This window comes from Anser anser (assembly GCF_964211835.1).
Source record: "Anser anser genome assembly, chromosome: 15".
NCBI classification, from domain to species: domain Eukaryota; kingdom Metazoa; phylum Chordata; class Aves; order Anseriformes; family Anatidae; genus Anser; species Anser anser.
In genome coordinates this window covers 4,996,670-5,012,552 of record NC_139736.1, presented here as the reverse complement: position 1 = coordinate 5,012,552, position 15,883 = coordinate 4,996,670, and the positions used below count along the sequence as shown (strand labels likewise).

Genomic DNA, 15,883 nt, shown 5'->3' with positions numbered 1-15,883 from the left:
ATTATTTTTATGTGCAATGTCAAAAGTAGCAGAGTTGTTTTATTCTCCATGGCAGGTGAGACACGGCTTGTCTATTCAAATTGCTGCCATTTATGGGCCAGATCCTGTGCTTGGCTACACAACCAGCTCCCTTGAGAGTATACAGGAGTGGTAAATGTGTATTCCCCAAAGTTGCTGAAGCAGAGAGGAGCAGTAAAGAGAGACTTACTGAGGGAGGTGGGGACTCCCGGCCAATGAGCGGGGTATTCTCACAACGGGGGTTCTGGAAATTTGCATTCTGGCTCCTAGGAAAGGAAGACACACATGGTAATGGGGGTACGTGCCAAACTTCTCTGGGGAAGGTCTCTGACAGTGACATGGGACAGAGTATACATCCCCCCAGAACTACTCTATCAAATCAGTCTTGTCTCCCTCAAAGCTTTTCTTACAGGCCAAGTGGATCCCCTTTTTCAGTTAAGGACACAAAACTAGCGTTATTTTCCTCAGATTAAGCACTATCTTTACACTCGGAACAGCCCACACTGAATCATGTCGAATGATTTAAAAATAGGTTCGTGTGAAAAATCTGCCTCTCTGCAGAGTCAGAACTGCCATGCTGTAGAAATGGAGATAAAATAAGGACAAAGTCTAAGGGGAAGAAAACGATGTGGCAGCCCAAAAGAGACGGGCCCTGAAGGGAGTCAAAGTGTGATCAGAGTTCAGCACTTGTGGAGAAAGCTCTGAAGGTCCCACCTGAACTAGGTAGCTCCAGACTGCAACAAATGTCAGAGCTGACTGCAATCACTGGGAAGGAAAGAGCCTGCAGGTTTTGTTATGGCTCTCAGTGTCTCAGGAGGCTTAAAATCTTCTCGCAAAACTGCTCTATTTGAAGAGTCAGGTCTTCTGGGGATCAGATTGTGCAATAAGGAGCCTGGACAATACTACTATTTTTTATTTTTTTCTGTAGGCAGATGTCTAAATCCCACAGTACAAAGTGATTCATGTTTTTGAGTATGCTGCCTAATAAACCCCTTTCTACTGCAGTACTTTTAAGCAATCCCATTCTCCCAGCAGATGCTAATCGGGAAACATGCCTTTTGACATTTCAGACAGAATCCCTTACCACCTCCAATGCCTGGTTGAAAGCACCAGCCTCGCAGCGCTTAGCAACGACAAAATCCAAGTGAAGCAGCTCGGGCAAGTTGCAATATGGCCTTTTTGTCAGGATACTCACATGTACTCTGTGACGGGAGCATTGCTGACTGTGTGTGCTGCTGCTGGAATGCTGGTCTCACTGCCATAACTACTCCCACAGCTATAGAGGCTGGGCATGTGCACTCTGTAAAGATTATCGTGTGTCTGTCTGCTCCCCTGAGCAGCTGATTCTTCTTCCCCATCATCATCTGAGCTTCTGCAAGAAGGAAAAAAAGTTCCTCCTAGAACCCTACAATTACCCCACATGTGGGGTTTGCAGGAAACCATGGTAATCCTAGGAACCTCCCAACCATCTTCCACACCTCCACATTTATACCCATTTGGGATGCCTCAGGGCGGCAGTGTCAAACACAGCCTACACCACTGTGACTCAGACCTCCCACAGATACCATCTGGACTTTTCGGCTGCACGATCCCCTACAATCTCCCTATGGTCTTCTCTCAGGGCTTGGCAGACAGCACAGCTCTGCAACTGCCCAGTCATATAGCCGAAGGATGGACACGCATCCCAAAATACACAGCAAATACAGGAAAAAAATATATGTAAAAGAGGAAGTGAAGATACAGTGGCATGCAACACTCAAAACAACCTTCAAAGCTGCAGTCTGTGTCCTTCCATTCCTTGTAGCGATATCCACAGGGCTTTTAAGGATAAGCCTCTGGAGACTGCTCTGAACTTCCGCTATGGTTACACAGTGACTACTTCAGCTTCTAACAAAACCCCACAAATCTCTACATGTAGTAAGTTGCAACATTTGCTTCTATAGCCTTTCTTCTCTCAAAAAGGCCAGGAATTTAAATCAATTTTAATACAGAGCAGAGCTGTTTGTCAGCTGGTTCCTTCCCCCCCCCCCCCCCCATATTATTCTCCTGTCCCTCCTATGTATAATATGCTATTATTTTATCTCCCTAATTAGGGGATGAAGCTCCAAGATTTGAAATACATTTTAGCGATGCTGGAAAAAGCTAGTAAAACATTCCATATGAAATGCTTTGCTGCTTGCAGGAGACAACATGGCCATAGCTGTAGCATCCCAAGTATCGCTTGCAGTTTCTGTACCACAAGGTGGCACTGAAGATTTACACAGGGAATTGCAGCCTGCACATTCTCTTACAGGCAATAAAGTATGACATCCATCACCTCCCCGAGGGAGCTAGAGGAAGAAATGGTGCTCCAGAGAAAGCAAGAGGGAATCTTTCAGTTCACAGCAGCAGCCTGAGCCTGCTGGGGATCGCAATATGGGCAGCAGCTCACACGGAAGGCAGCACAAGAGATAACACTGCATAAACTTTTCTTCTTTGAACAGGCAGACTACCATTCTCCTCCTGAAAATGCCTCTACAGCTGCATGTGGAAGAGGTAAGGAAACCAGCCATTTTCTTATGCGCTATTCTGACGCATTTCCGAAGGCTTTCTCTGTGGGCACTGCAGGCCTGTGGGCTCTGGCTTCCTCCTATTGTTCAGCATGTTCCATTTTACTTTGAACCTTGCGCTCAGGCTTAGACCACAAAAATCATGTTTCGGGACCACAGAAGAGAATTTGCTGCACAGCCTACTGCTTTTCTACAAGAACAGAAAAATCAAAGTTATTTTAGTAGCTGCATGTGGAGCTGCAGTGAGTCAATGAGACCCTGGGAAGGTTTGTTCAAGACTTCCTGATCAGCCTGCTTGCCATCATTAATATTAGTGCCAAACAACTCTGCTGTTGCATGAGTGCTGCCAGTGTGCAAGCATCTCATCTGCCCGTGCTATTGCAAACAAGACTGTTCCCAGTTTCTATTAGCTGTGCAAGTCAGTTGCCCCAGTGTTAGCAAAGACAAGAAAGGTATGTGTGGACTGCTTCTCATTCCAGTTCTCTTCCCCATACTAGAACAAATGACTCAAAGCAACACAAGAGAATAGGTACTGTAAGAGATGGCACACAGTTCAAGCATTACCTTTCTCTACAGCTATCAACATTCATCTCTGACTTGACTCATAAGTCCTGCAGCGTACTGAATACTCTGCACACATAGTGTTCCAGTGCAATAAGGTTCAGATGTAAATATTAACCACAACCAGAGCAAAGCCAGCAGATTTTTTTTCTGTTGGACCTGTGCTTAAAAGGCCTCACACTCCTGGGATCATATGGGAAAGGGCTCCAGATGCTCATGGGCACAAATCCAATAGCCAGTCTTCATTAGGAAAGAGCTCTACAAAACTACAGGATCTAAACCCTCTCTATACCTCTTTTGCTGCCAAGTGTGTGGGACACTGCACACAATGGAACTGAACATGAGGGCTGTGACAAAGGAGAAGAGAACCAGGTAGATGAGGCCTTCCACTCCGTCATAGCAAAAGCCCGTCAAAGCCTGGACGTAATCCTGGAGAGAAAAATGAACAGTTTTCTGATCACTAGAGAGTTAACATTGAGTTCTAATTCAAAAGTCCTTCCCCTGGACTATGTTCTCTGAAACAATTTAAAAGTTCATAGTCCCTTTCGCAGAGCATATTTCTGTTTTAATTTCAGGGTCCTCAAGTGTTTTTCATAATTTATCTAACCTTTATTTCCCCTCACAAAGCCCAAATCAGATATAGACATGTCAGTATTTTCAGCCCCACACAGTAAGAAATTAAAAGAAAAAAAGAAAAAAAGCCAAGACAAACTTATCCACCCAAACTTAAAACACCACATTTTTCAATAAGCCTCTCAGGTCCTTCACTCAGTCCCTTTGCCTGTGAACACAAGCATGGACTATCTATTTCTCTACCTTCAGACATGCAGCTAGGGCAACAGTTCAATCACGCTTTACTGCAGCTATAAGGCATTTCATGGGAAAGGCAATAAGCTATGAGCTATGGAAACAAGTTGGCAGTTCCTGAAACCTTATGGCTGCAGCTTGTAGATGTACAAAGGCATATTATCCAGTTTCCCACCCTGATCTTTAAACACGAAAATAGAAAGCTAACTTGCTCCAAAATCCCATTTTCCTTTCTGCTGGAGTCAATCAGTAAAGCTGTTATAAACTGCTTTGGTACACCGGAGATTCGAAACTCCAAAATAATCAGTATGCTACAGGCTCTACATCCCTCTTTGTGCTTTCTTAGGGCAGGCCCAATTACCGAGTACTCACCAAATGCAGACTCCGACAGTCTACTAAAGCTGTCAGTTGCTGCAAGTTGATCTCTGTTGAATTTAAAACCTCCTGGATGCGCATAAGATACTCCTGTAAGCAACAAGCCAGTAATTATTGCAAGAGAAGAGCTCTACAGAAGCTGATCTTGGGCTTTGTATTCATGGAAGGGAAGCAGAGGGAGAGCATAGTTGAGGAGAGTTACCTTGGAGGTGGGGTGCTCTCTGCTTGCTGACCTCACGAGTTCCATAACATCATCTTGCATTTCCACCAGAGCCTTGTGACTTCCTGACAGCTTCTGCTCAACACAAAACATGCAGTGTTTCAGCAACTTAGGCCACATGGACCAAAAGAACTCCTGGGAATTAAGACTTACATCTTGCTCCCAAATACTAAAGCACCTGTATGAATGGAGTAAGTTAAGGATGTCTCAAGTGACATGGGTTCAGTTCCAATAGGGTTAAGTTCTACTTTTACCCATCTGTAGGAAGGACAAGCACAAAACACACACGCAGAGCTGTGGCCAGTGCCAGGACAGACAGGAAGGAGAAAAAAACAAGACACAAAGCACTCATGTTCTCACCACAGCACACAGCTGGATTTTTCTGCTAAACCAGATGGCTGAGAAAAAGTTAATACTGAAAGTTGTTTACATTGGGGTGCAGCCTTCACACCCCATTAAAGCATCCATGGGAATTTCACATGCTATAGCATGTCAGAGACTACACTGAACAACCAGAAATGCAACTGATGGCAACAGTGCACAGACTGAAGTGGTCTTCCCCCACCCCTGAAAACAGAGGAAGACAGGATTTAAAAAATCCTAAATATAAACTGTGAAGCAGCTGGTGTCTGCTGAACAGTGGGTGGTGTGGGTTCTTTCTGGCCTCTGATACACAAGACAAAGTTTGGGATGGGCCCAGGTGCTGTTCCTCAGCCCCCACACAAAAGAATAATGACTCACGTTTGTACTTCAGGATATAAACCCCCCAGCATCCAAGGGATTTAAGAAGGCATATGCAAGAATCACTCCCCCACCCACTGAAGTGGCTGCAGTTTGGGAGTGGAGTGTTGCCAGTGTTTAATCTAAAGGAGCCTGTAAGAAGAGATTCAAAGCAGGAAGTCTGTAGTTTCCCACCCTGGCAATAATTATGGGTGCTCTGTCTCCATGTTGCTTCTCTTAGAAGTGCACCACGTAAACAGAGATACCATGAACAAAGCCATGCTCCTCACCACAACACATACAGGCCTCTGTAAGAGGGCACCGTGGACCTGAAGCTATACAGGCAGTGATGAAGATGGAAAAAAACTGCTCACTAAATCACCTGCGCAACTGGAAAGTAGCTACCAAAGCTTTACCAACAGGTGGAGTGTTTCCTGCAGCTAACACCTTGCAATTTGCTGCATGCTGGCATCAGAAGCGTTTAACCCATGCCCTGCGAGAGGCACCATGCTGAGAAGGGATGAAGGGAGGGAGGGAGGGCGCTTCCACTCACCTGCTGGAAAGGGTTGGGGTATCCAGCACTACAGGTAATGTAATAGCGGAGGGTATCTGCAAAGACAAAAGAGGAGAAAGTCATACTAGGTATGTTGTTTCAGCTTTACAGTAGTTTACAACTGCCACAAGGGAGGTGTTGAGTTCTGAAAGCAATATACAAAATGAAAATGCAATATAAATGGAATCACTTCCCTCTCTCTGTGTAGGATTACAGGGCATGGATGGCACTAGGAAAAGGGATGTAGGCTGCATTTGGGGATAGAAGAAAGATTTGTTTTCTCTTGGTTTCCCTCCCCGCAATTAAAACCGCTACTTTTTTGTTTCGCTCTCAACAATAAAGCAGCACATGGCTGCCCCACTTGCATAGTCAGGGGAACCATCAAAAAAGTTTTATTCCAAAGTCAGCACTATTCACAGTATAACCACACTACCAGACCTTAGTCTAGGAGAAATCCAGTGGGATGGTTAATTTCTGTAACTTCTGAGTGTCGGAATAACATTCTACGGTCACTGACAGCAACCAAAGGTAGAGTGCTGCCTAGGGAATATAGCAAAGAGACAACTCAACTTTCAGCCAGTTCTGTTCACCAGCTAGGTCACTAAGCAGCCACAGAAAAATTGGCACAGGAGAGGTAGCAGTGCTGATATAAATACAGGCTGCTAACAAAAATACCTGTGAAAGCACAACGTTGGGCCAAAGGAGGTGCAGACACACATCCCTGCGCTACCACACCATGCTGAAATGTACCACTTCCTAAATATACAAGCTCATGTGTTTAAAACAAACAAAAAAAAGAGTCTTCACAACTGGGAATTCTTGTATCATACTCCAAAGAGACTAGTTTTAGGCAGTGTTCCGTAGAAGAATGTTAGAAAGCCCTCCTAATTCAAGAAAATAACTTTCAGTAATATTTCCTAAAAACATTATCATCTAGCAAGCAAGCAACGTAATGGAATGTGCTGGGAAAAGAAAAGGAGGAACAAGTTCTTGCCTTTCTGACTTGCATTAGGGAAGAAAAAGTAAACATAGTCTGTCTTCTGATGGATGTCACTTGCATGTAATTAGATTTTAATTAGAAGGCTCTAGTTAGAATTAAAAGAGTGCATATAATTTCCTTTGCATCTTTCTTTTGACTTGTGCTAAGAAGGTATATTACATATTAAATCAATACCACAGACTTGGTCAGGAAAGGAAGCTCCTACCATGCGTTAGGATACCAGCAACAAGTTATCCGTTCAAGGGCCCTCAGATCACTTGCTGGTAACATCCTAAAGATGCGTTTTAACAGTAGCTCTATCAGTAGTCACAGTATCCTCACTGAGTACTCATGTTTATGAATACAGATAAGTAGGACTGTTAAATCTCCTATTTCCAGGCTTGAAGACAGTTTCATTTCTCCTTGTTCAGGTGTGTACGAAACCAGACTGGTGCCCTCTTCACGAGCCCTCCATAACACTACACCAACTGCCTGAAGAAAGTCAGCATGCACAAATTACAAGCATCAGGCTTTCCCCTGCCATTCTCAGTAGTGCTATAGAGGGAAGTTCTGTCAAAGAGTCGATCGTCCCAATACCGTTAGATTAATTCTCAAACATTTACAGTTCTTCAGATGAATGGGAGCACGTCAGCTCAGAAAAATCAAGGGTGAAGTTTGCTCAGTGAAGATAACAAAAGCTCTAAAACACATACACTGCCTCCCCCCTTCTCCTCATACCCTTTTTTCCATTCCCTTTAATCTTCTATCTGTGACTCTCGGTAAAGCGTATTCCATGTTGCAAAGGTATTCTAATCAGTCCCAACTCAGAAATCAGCAAAACGCACAACCAAAAGCAAGGGGAGCTGTGCAGGAAGCAGACCTGACTGTATCCCGATTCTGCCGCACTTCCCATAAATATTGAATGCACCTTTCGGCAAGCCAGCGCACCGGAGACCGAGTGGTGCAACGCAGACCGTCAGCTCCTGCACGCTGCGATGCAACCTGACAGCTGTGATTTATAATTCATTAGCCTACTTTGGGGCAGCTCCTGCCAGATGCTCCATCTTCCCCCCACCGTCTCTTTCTCTGGGATGACTTCTGCCTCCTCTAAACAGCAATCAGCAAAACCTGGACCGACAGGAGGGCAGTGAGAACTGCTTCGTGGGCCTCACTTTGAACAGACCACCCAAACTTTGTGCACAACTACTGTGCCAAGGAAAGGACTGCTCCCCCGGGCTCATAAGTCACCCCAACCTATGGGATGGCTAAGGAAAAAATGGATTACAGTGCCCCTGTGTTGAGAGAAAAGCACAGCAAGAATGTTACATACAGCTCTGATCTTGTCACCTATTTAATTTAAGCCAACAAACACTGAAAGTTTCGCATAAACTCCCACAGTGGTATCAATTTTACATCACCTTTACAAATGCACCAAGTTGCATGACATACTGCTAATATATGGCTCCAGAAATGTTTCTTCAGGCCCTTCTGGATCATCCCTGGTGGGCAGATTACAGATGAGAGTTCCCGATACCATCAGAGTTTGCAACTTGTGAGCCCAGAATCAAAGACTGCTGGTTACATGCGAAGTAAAAAGCAGAACGGTGAAATGAGTGCTTGCCTTGCTCACCCTGGAAGGCAATATCAACAAGGCTTCACGGCAGCAGTACCAGCATTGCAGCCGACTAGTGTGACATTCTGTACGTAAAATGTGTTTTCCGAAATGGCAAAGCCAGCAGGAGCAGCTCTCCCCTGCACTGAACACAGTGCGTTGATAGCTGTGGTGCTTTAAAACTAATGCTACACATACAATAGGCACTGAAGCTGCCTTGAAGTTATCCTGTCCTGTGAAGCCTGTAAATGAAGAGGAGCGTGACCGCTGCCTCCACACCGCCAGGCTGGGAAGAAAGGACAGAACAGGAGGCACCTTCACCACTTTTAATCCCTATGGAGGCCGTCCTGTACAACAGCAAGTCTCACATTTCTGACCAGAGAACAGCTATGCTAACCCATTATTTGTGCTCTGCTAACAGCTCCAGGCAATTTTGTTTCTCCCCTGTAATTATCTTCCTGTTGCATTTTCCTCTCAAGGAAAATTCCTGAAGGCCGGATCTGATTTTTGAAGCCAGCCTTTAGGAGATGCAGTCCACAGGAGAAGGGTTAGGTAGGGTCACAGTGGCAGCTGCCTGTGCCTGCTGTTGCTAGCAGCAGTCCTCCTGACCCACTCTCTCAGTGCACAGGCAGTGTGGGAGCAGAAGGCACGGAAGGGAACTATCCTAAATGCTTTATTTTTGTAAAGTCTGTTTTTCCTAGAAAGGAAAGTCGAATTGCCTACTAAAGACAGCTTTAGCTGCTAGAATCCACTCATTGCTTCTGCAACCATGGAGACTTACTATTCATTTCAAAGCTCAGCAGAAACGTGAAAATGGCATTATGCACTTGCCAAAAGGCAGCAAGAAGATCTGCAGGGTAAAGAGCAATCAGGAAAAAAAATCCTAGTTTACAAAATGAAATCTGCACCTTGAGTAGTTTTTCCCAGCTATTCTTCATTTCTACTCAAGCATTCTCTAGCCAGCTTGCTTTTTACAGATATACCCAGATGAGACTGCCTGTGTGTTCAGTCATCAGAGGAGGTTGAACTATAAGGCCTGTGATATCAAAGAGGAAGCATATTCTTCTGGCCAGGTTTTCTTACCCACTAGAAGTTTTGTTTTCCTAAGGCAAAGGGATGTATCTGCATACCAGCTATATTTCTCTTATATACACCGCTGTTATTGGTGAAAGCAGGCTGACTTGATCATGAGTTTTCAGTAAAGAGCTCATAGCCATCCCAACTGCTCTCCATGCAAAGTTTTCTGCTCGTCAGGAGCCCAACAAAACAACGCAGGAAAACACAGCTCCTCAACGCCGACAACAGCTCAACACAAATCTCAAGAGCGCCTCTTCGGACAAGCTCTGTCCTGCAGCGCCCATTCAGGCCAAGTAATAACAGTGCAGCCACCACAATCCCCACATGAGGTTTTGTCCTGGCCTTACTTCTCAGACAGGAAAGGACGGTGGTGGTGGTGTCAGTCCTCTGGTTCATTCAGCTCTGGGCTTCTAAGATGAGAGTGAATCAGTGAGGCCAATTAGGAGGCTATGTGTAACAAGAAGGCTTGCAGTTTATATCTGAGCAGCTAAGTTGCAGCATCCAGCCTGAGAAACTTGGCTGGACTGGAGGTAAAAGGCTCCATTATCCATCCCTTGTGGTCAGCAGTTCTTTCAGATGAAGTGAATGTCTCTTCTCAATGCAGCTTTCCAGTAAGAGAATCTGGAGAAAGCTCTTCCTGTTGTTTAGACAGATTGTCTTTTTATTTAATTTTATTCAATAAGTCATCTGATAATAACATAATATCAATGAAAACGAATGAGACTAGAAGATGGCCTCCTGCTTTGAAAATAAACATCTTGGCTGCACCAAGCCTTTTTACTAGCAGCAGGAGCTGATTATACAGCCACTGTTCAACTCCATTGGCTTTATCTCAATTAATGAATACAGGGTGAGTTAGGCACATATATATCATGCTCTTCTGCAAAATGATTTAAGCCTCTCCTCCACAAAACCTGTATTAAGGCTTTCTGCCCAATCCCAGCACGCCCCCCCCCCTTTTTTTTTAAACGCAGCACATTTTCTCTACAAAACAAGGACATCTACTTGCCAGCTAAAAACATTACAACAATAATGATGCATTTAATCAGATTATTCTCAGCTCCATTAATTCTATTTAGATTGGCAAACAGCAATTAATACATAAACAGAAATATTAACATACTAGTTGCCCAGTATCCAATGCTGTTATTTTTTTCTGGGAAAAATACTATAAACAACAGCAAAAAAGCATTGCAAATAAGCAAACCTGGGCCACTCGGTGCTAGTCTGAATGCCAGAGCATAGGGCTGGGAATATTACAACCCGACATATCTAAAAACAACAACTAAAAGCAGTGATAAAAGGGAAAAGTTGACCCAGCACTATAAAGCTTCTGGTTGTTTTACATTTAAGATTGCTTGTTGGTTCTTAAACGTCCTTAAAAGCAGATGACAGCCCCCAGCCCAGTATCTTATACCCCAGCACCGGTCAAAAGCAGACACCTAGAAAAGAATAAAAAAAAAAAGAAAAAAAAAAGACTGCTTTCAGTCCAATTTCAGCTCAAGTGATTTCCAAGGTAAATGTGATTTCTACATTCTTCTTCCATGGACTGTGAGCCCCTCCTTCAACTCGCACCGTCTCTCAGCGATCTGTTTTCTGAACTGAAAAATTCACAGCAGGATGCGCTCTGGTGAAACTAGCTGGAACAATCTTAAAGCGCTCCTGCCTCATCTGTCTATCCTGCAGCAAAGCAGAGTGTGTGAAGAGCCCGCGCACTAGATCCGGGAGCCTTCAAGCAGCTTCCCCCAGGAGGACAGCCCTGGGTCTGGCTCCCAGCCGCCTGCCCTGCCTCCTCAAGCCTGCCCCGTCACAGACACGGCTCAACTCATCACAAAGCAACTGCCACAGTTCACAGCCAAGCGTATTAAGGGATACCAACAATTTTTTCAGACTTATAAAGATGGTTTTTAAGAACTGCTATTGGGACTAAAGCCTCGTTGAATAGTTCCACACCACAGTGCTGATATTGTGGTTTTCCTTCCTGCTCAGGTGCACAGGACGCTCCCGACGTGGGGAGCCAAGGCTTATTTCCATCGCTTCCTGACCATAAACTACAGCAGAGCAGTGGAAATTCACATGGGAAGGCAGAATGTTTGATCACCTCCCCACCAGCTGCCTAGTGCGATGGCAGGCTCAGAAGCAAGGCTGATTTCCTTCTGTAGAGAAGGAAAGGTGCTTGTGAACGCAGAACGGCTGCTGAACAGCAGGGAGCTGACACACCAGCAGCCCACGGAGGAGGCCGGCCTTCCAGCTCAGGCCTGTGACAACACCTGCTCTTCCTCCTCTTCAGCGTCTCACTCAGCCCCATTCACTGTTATTTATGGAGCCTCAGCAACTGTTGGAGCTGGCGGAGCTGCCAGAACAGAGCCTTATTTCACGCCGGGGAGCTGACTGTCCCTGCCGGGGGAAGCAGGAGGAGGGAGGGGAGTGCCAGGCCCAGCCACCGGCAGCCTCCGCGTGCGTGTATGATACTGAGGAGCAAAAACCTGCAGGAGCCGACAAGAACAAGTGAAACGGAAAAGTTGCATGGAAGGGTGTTCCTTCAGCTGCTCAGGGTCAACCAAATTGTTCCCAAATGTTCTGATTTGGGTTACCAAGTTAATACAGTACACGGCTGGCATTAGTGTCACATATTTCCCCTTGGCCTCCCTAGCCTGTTCAGCTCCTCGAACAACACGGAGGCTAGCTGGCACCTGAAGCGACATTGCCGTCACCCTCACAACCAAGGGAGGATTTTCATCTTGTGCAGTGTTAAACACTCATTCTCTTCCCTTATTGCATTTCTTTGTTACTAAGACCCATCTGTTGCGAGCTGCCAGGCTCTCTCCTCTTCCCTCCAGGAAATCAATAAATAAGGCTCTCCAAGAATAAGCTGCACTGTGGTAATATCAACTGGCATGTACTCTTTTATACTACATTCTGCCTCCAGACATAAATATTTCTTATTGCTTCCAATCCCTGCATCCTCAGCCATCGCTACATACCTAATTCCCTATCAGTTACGCAGCGAGAGGCAGCGATTGGCTAAGCGCACAGCAATAACACTAGATCTTCGGTACACATGGCAAAAATTCTCAGATACCAGCAAATAAGAACCAGCAAAGACACATGTGGCTCCTTTTACAAATCAGTATCATGGCTTATTTGTGATTTATCATCACAGAAATGTACAGAGGGATTATCAGGGGGAAAGAGGGTGGGAGAAAAGAGAAGCTCACTTTATTAGCTAAGCAGCAGACTCAGCCCTGAAAAATACCTTTCCTTTTTAGCACTTATCTCTGCTGGCAAGCATCCAGCCATATTTTTGCTAAGCCACAGTTCTGAATATCTGTTTTGCCCCTGAGGTCCAAATTGGAGGCACCCCTCATCTCAACCAACCACTTCAGTCTAAATTAGGAGTGACAAACACAAAATCCATCAGCGCTTCAGCTGAATGCCACAGTGATGTAGGCATATTGCTTGAAATGGAACAGGGTAAACAAAGCAATCAAAATACTGCATTTATAATGGAAAGGGAAATTCATACTTCTCTTTCCTGCTGTTTCCGTTCATTTACCCTTTAAATTAGCTTTCAAAAGACTCCTATTTATAACCACCATTAAGAGACAAATTGATATATATTTGTTAATAACAAATACAAAAAATAAATATTCTAGATGCTGGGATACAGACCCAAGAGCAAGTTTTAAAAATGACAACTCAAACTGCACACTCATACTGCTACAGTTCTGTCACTTAAAGGAGGAGAAACAAGACCAAGGTTGTTACATTTAAAGAAAATAATCCAGGGACTTCTGTTGTTCCATCATATCAGTTATTTCCATCTTAGGGCCAAGATGAAATAAGGATTCTATACGCTTTTTTGACAAAAATAAATAAATAAAATGTACGTATGGACTTTTGACTGGGGTATAAATGCTTTTTTTTGGGGAAGAACACTGGTTTTCCAGAGTTCCACACACATCTGCTTTTCCCACCGTACGCAGGTTGCTGGGTTCCAAACATAGCCACAAATTCTCAGACACTGTCACGCTCCTACGTGACAGCTGGAGCCACAGTTCCCTGTGCCAAAGCCAGACCCAGCACTTACCAGCACTAAGCACTGCATTATCTTCAACCACTTTGGAGACGTAAGCATCAGGGTTAATACAGAAATCACTGGAACCCTAGATAGAGACAAGACAAAAGGGAAAAGGAATTTCAAAGAACACTAATATCAAAGAGCAGTTGAGCCAGGTTAACATCAGGGAACCCTCCACTATAGGGATTTTTCAGACACTGAAGTCTCTCATCGCCATCCCCTCTAGCACAGCTTTACACAGCCGCAGCAGTGCTGGAGTACAAGCCAGTGCACCCCACCATGGAGTAGCTCTGTACTTCTCATAGATGCAAATTACTGGGACAGCTACTCAGAACAAGAGACACAGTAAAACAGGCACACCATAATATGCATCAATAGCTACTTAATCTTGTGTTTGATAACTCTGCAGCAAAGGGTGAATGGGACTTGGACAAGAGCCACTTACCACTGCGACAGCCAACTCCAGACCCAAGGATCCCCAGCTGACAATCAGGGCAAACACCCCAAGCAAACACACCCTGTAGGAGACAGACAGATGGCAGATGTAGGAGCTCTGATTTCAAGCATCCAGATCTTTTACAGGATGTATTATGTGCAGTCCAAAGCAATTACCAAAACCAAGAAATTAACAAATACTGCATCTTCACACAAATCATCTCATTTTATATGCTGCAGACAGCAGCAGCCAGGAAAGTTTACGTCCAGTTGTTGGTTCCCATGTTTCCTGGCCTGGGGCTGCACGGAAGGAAAAAGATGCCCAAAGAGAAGCCTTTAGTCTGCTTCTAATGGGGAAGCCAAAGGCATAAAGGCACAGGGGTGGTCCAGGGGAAGGCAGACTGGCAGACAAATGGCTACAATCCTATCACTTGAAATAGTCTCACTCTGGACATTACTTTCGAAACCCAGAAGATATTCAGAGAAAAATACCCTACCCCCCTATATATGTATGTATATATACAAACAACAAAATCGGGCAAAATCCTTCTGTTTCTAGAATAAATGAGGCTGTCTGGTGTAAGCAATGCATTGGCTACAGACAGTTGGACAGAATACTTTGCCTGTTAGGACACCTGACTTTGGTCTCCAGCTCTAAGCATCTGAACACCACCTGAGCACCTCACATAGCCCAAGGAGAGAGCCAGGCATCTGTAGGCAAACAGCTCAGAGCAATAGTTAGATACCTTACATAGATGCCATGTGAGCACATCTCTGCACAGACTTAAGTTTCGTTCTGGCAGCCGGACCTCATTACTGGCAGAAATAGTAGGAAATGTCTGCTATCAGGCCAAGACAGACACACAAAGCAGCGAGATGATGGAGCGGTTGTCTCATTGATACCCAGCTAGCACACACCAGTGGGAAAAGCTTTTGCACTTCCCCAACCAGCACATTAGCTCTTCACCTTTGCTGTCAGTATGAGTGCTAGAGACATTTAGGCAAAAGTGCTCCTCAACTCCCTCAGGTATGGGAATGCAGACTAATAAGCTGTATCATTTTATGCATCCCTATCTTCAGAGTAAAGGGGTACTGGCTCGCTTTCTCAGGCATGCTTTTTACTTCAGGCTTTGTAATACAAGCAGGTTCCTCCCACCTTCCCTCCAAAAAAAAAAAAAATCATAATCAAGATATTCTTTACTCAAACCTAGTGCGAGCACCTCCATGAGGAAGGGGCATCTCTTTTCTCTTACATTTGTCTCACTGAAGACTAGAGCTTTACAAAAATATATTTGTAGGTCTGATTTTTATTTTTATTTTAAAAAAGCTCTATTCCTCAGTTTAACAATGTATTTCTGAGGGACCACAGATCCATTCACAGAATGGGGATTCGCCTTGCAGAAGTCGTGGAGCCTCACCAGACTGAGCCCTGTGCAGAACTCTGGAATAAAGTGGCTAAATATCTTATTATGCTTTTTACAAAGGGATACAAAAATTATCAGTCATGGATCAGCAAGGTTCTGTGCTTTTACGACATAAGGACAACACCGCTTGGTGCCTTCAGCTGAGCGTGGTGATCTGTTCAGTGTGACACAGTTGTTGTTTTACTTTAAATGAAGATGACTGGGTCAGTAACTGATTGCTTGGCTGAAAGATCGAAAACTGGCATTTCACCATCTTGCTTGGCTGTGACACACTTGCTTCTCTATGCCATGTGCTCCCTTTGGGGAATGCCTTAATATGAACTTCTGGCTAACATGGAATGAGATTCTAATTTAAACTCTGGGTTTACCATCTGTGCATACACTTGGACTTTTGTCTGTATAACCTGCCAGGTATGAAGTCATCTGGCAAATAACAAATCTGAATACGCATTCCAAGTATTAATGGTATCAC

At 44.6% G+C, this 15,883-nt stretch overlaps 1 protein-coding gene across 3 annotated transcripts in view; it reads right to left on the bottom strand.

Annotated features, from left to right (window-relative positions):
- TTYH3 (tweety family member 3) overlaps positions 1 to 15,883 on the bottom strand; it is a 79,248-nt gene that overhangs the window by 13,315 nt on the left and 50,050 nt on the right. For 2 of the 3 annotated variants that reach the window (XM_083800597.1, XM_083800598.1), the window contains exons 6-13: positions 13,998 to 14,070; positions 13,562 to 13,637; positions 5,804 to 5,859; positions 4,513 to 4,605; positions 4,308 to 4,400; positions 3,421 to 3,557; positions 1,214 to 1,390; positions 209 to 284 (exon numbers count right to left, since the gene is read on the bottom strand). In XM_083800597.1, the coding sequence (XP_083656723.1) occupies positions 209 to 284; positions 1,214 to 1,390; positions 3,421 to 3,557; positions 4,308 to 4,400; positions 4,513 to 4,605; positions 5,804 to 5,859; positions 13,562 to 13,637; positions 13,998 to 14,070 (781 nt within the window). The remainder of the gene's footprint in view (positions 1 to 208; positions 285 to 1,213; positions 1,391 to 3,420; positions 3,558 to 4,307; positions 4,401 to 4,512; positions 4,606 to 5,803; positions 5,860 to 13,561; positions 13,638 to 13,997; positions 14,071 to 15,883) is intronic. The other variant, XM_083800599.1, reaches the window with a different exon arrangement.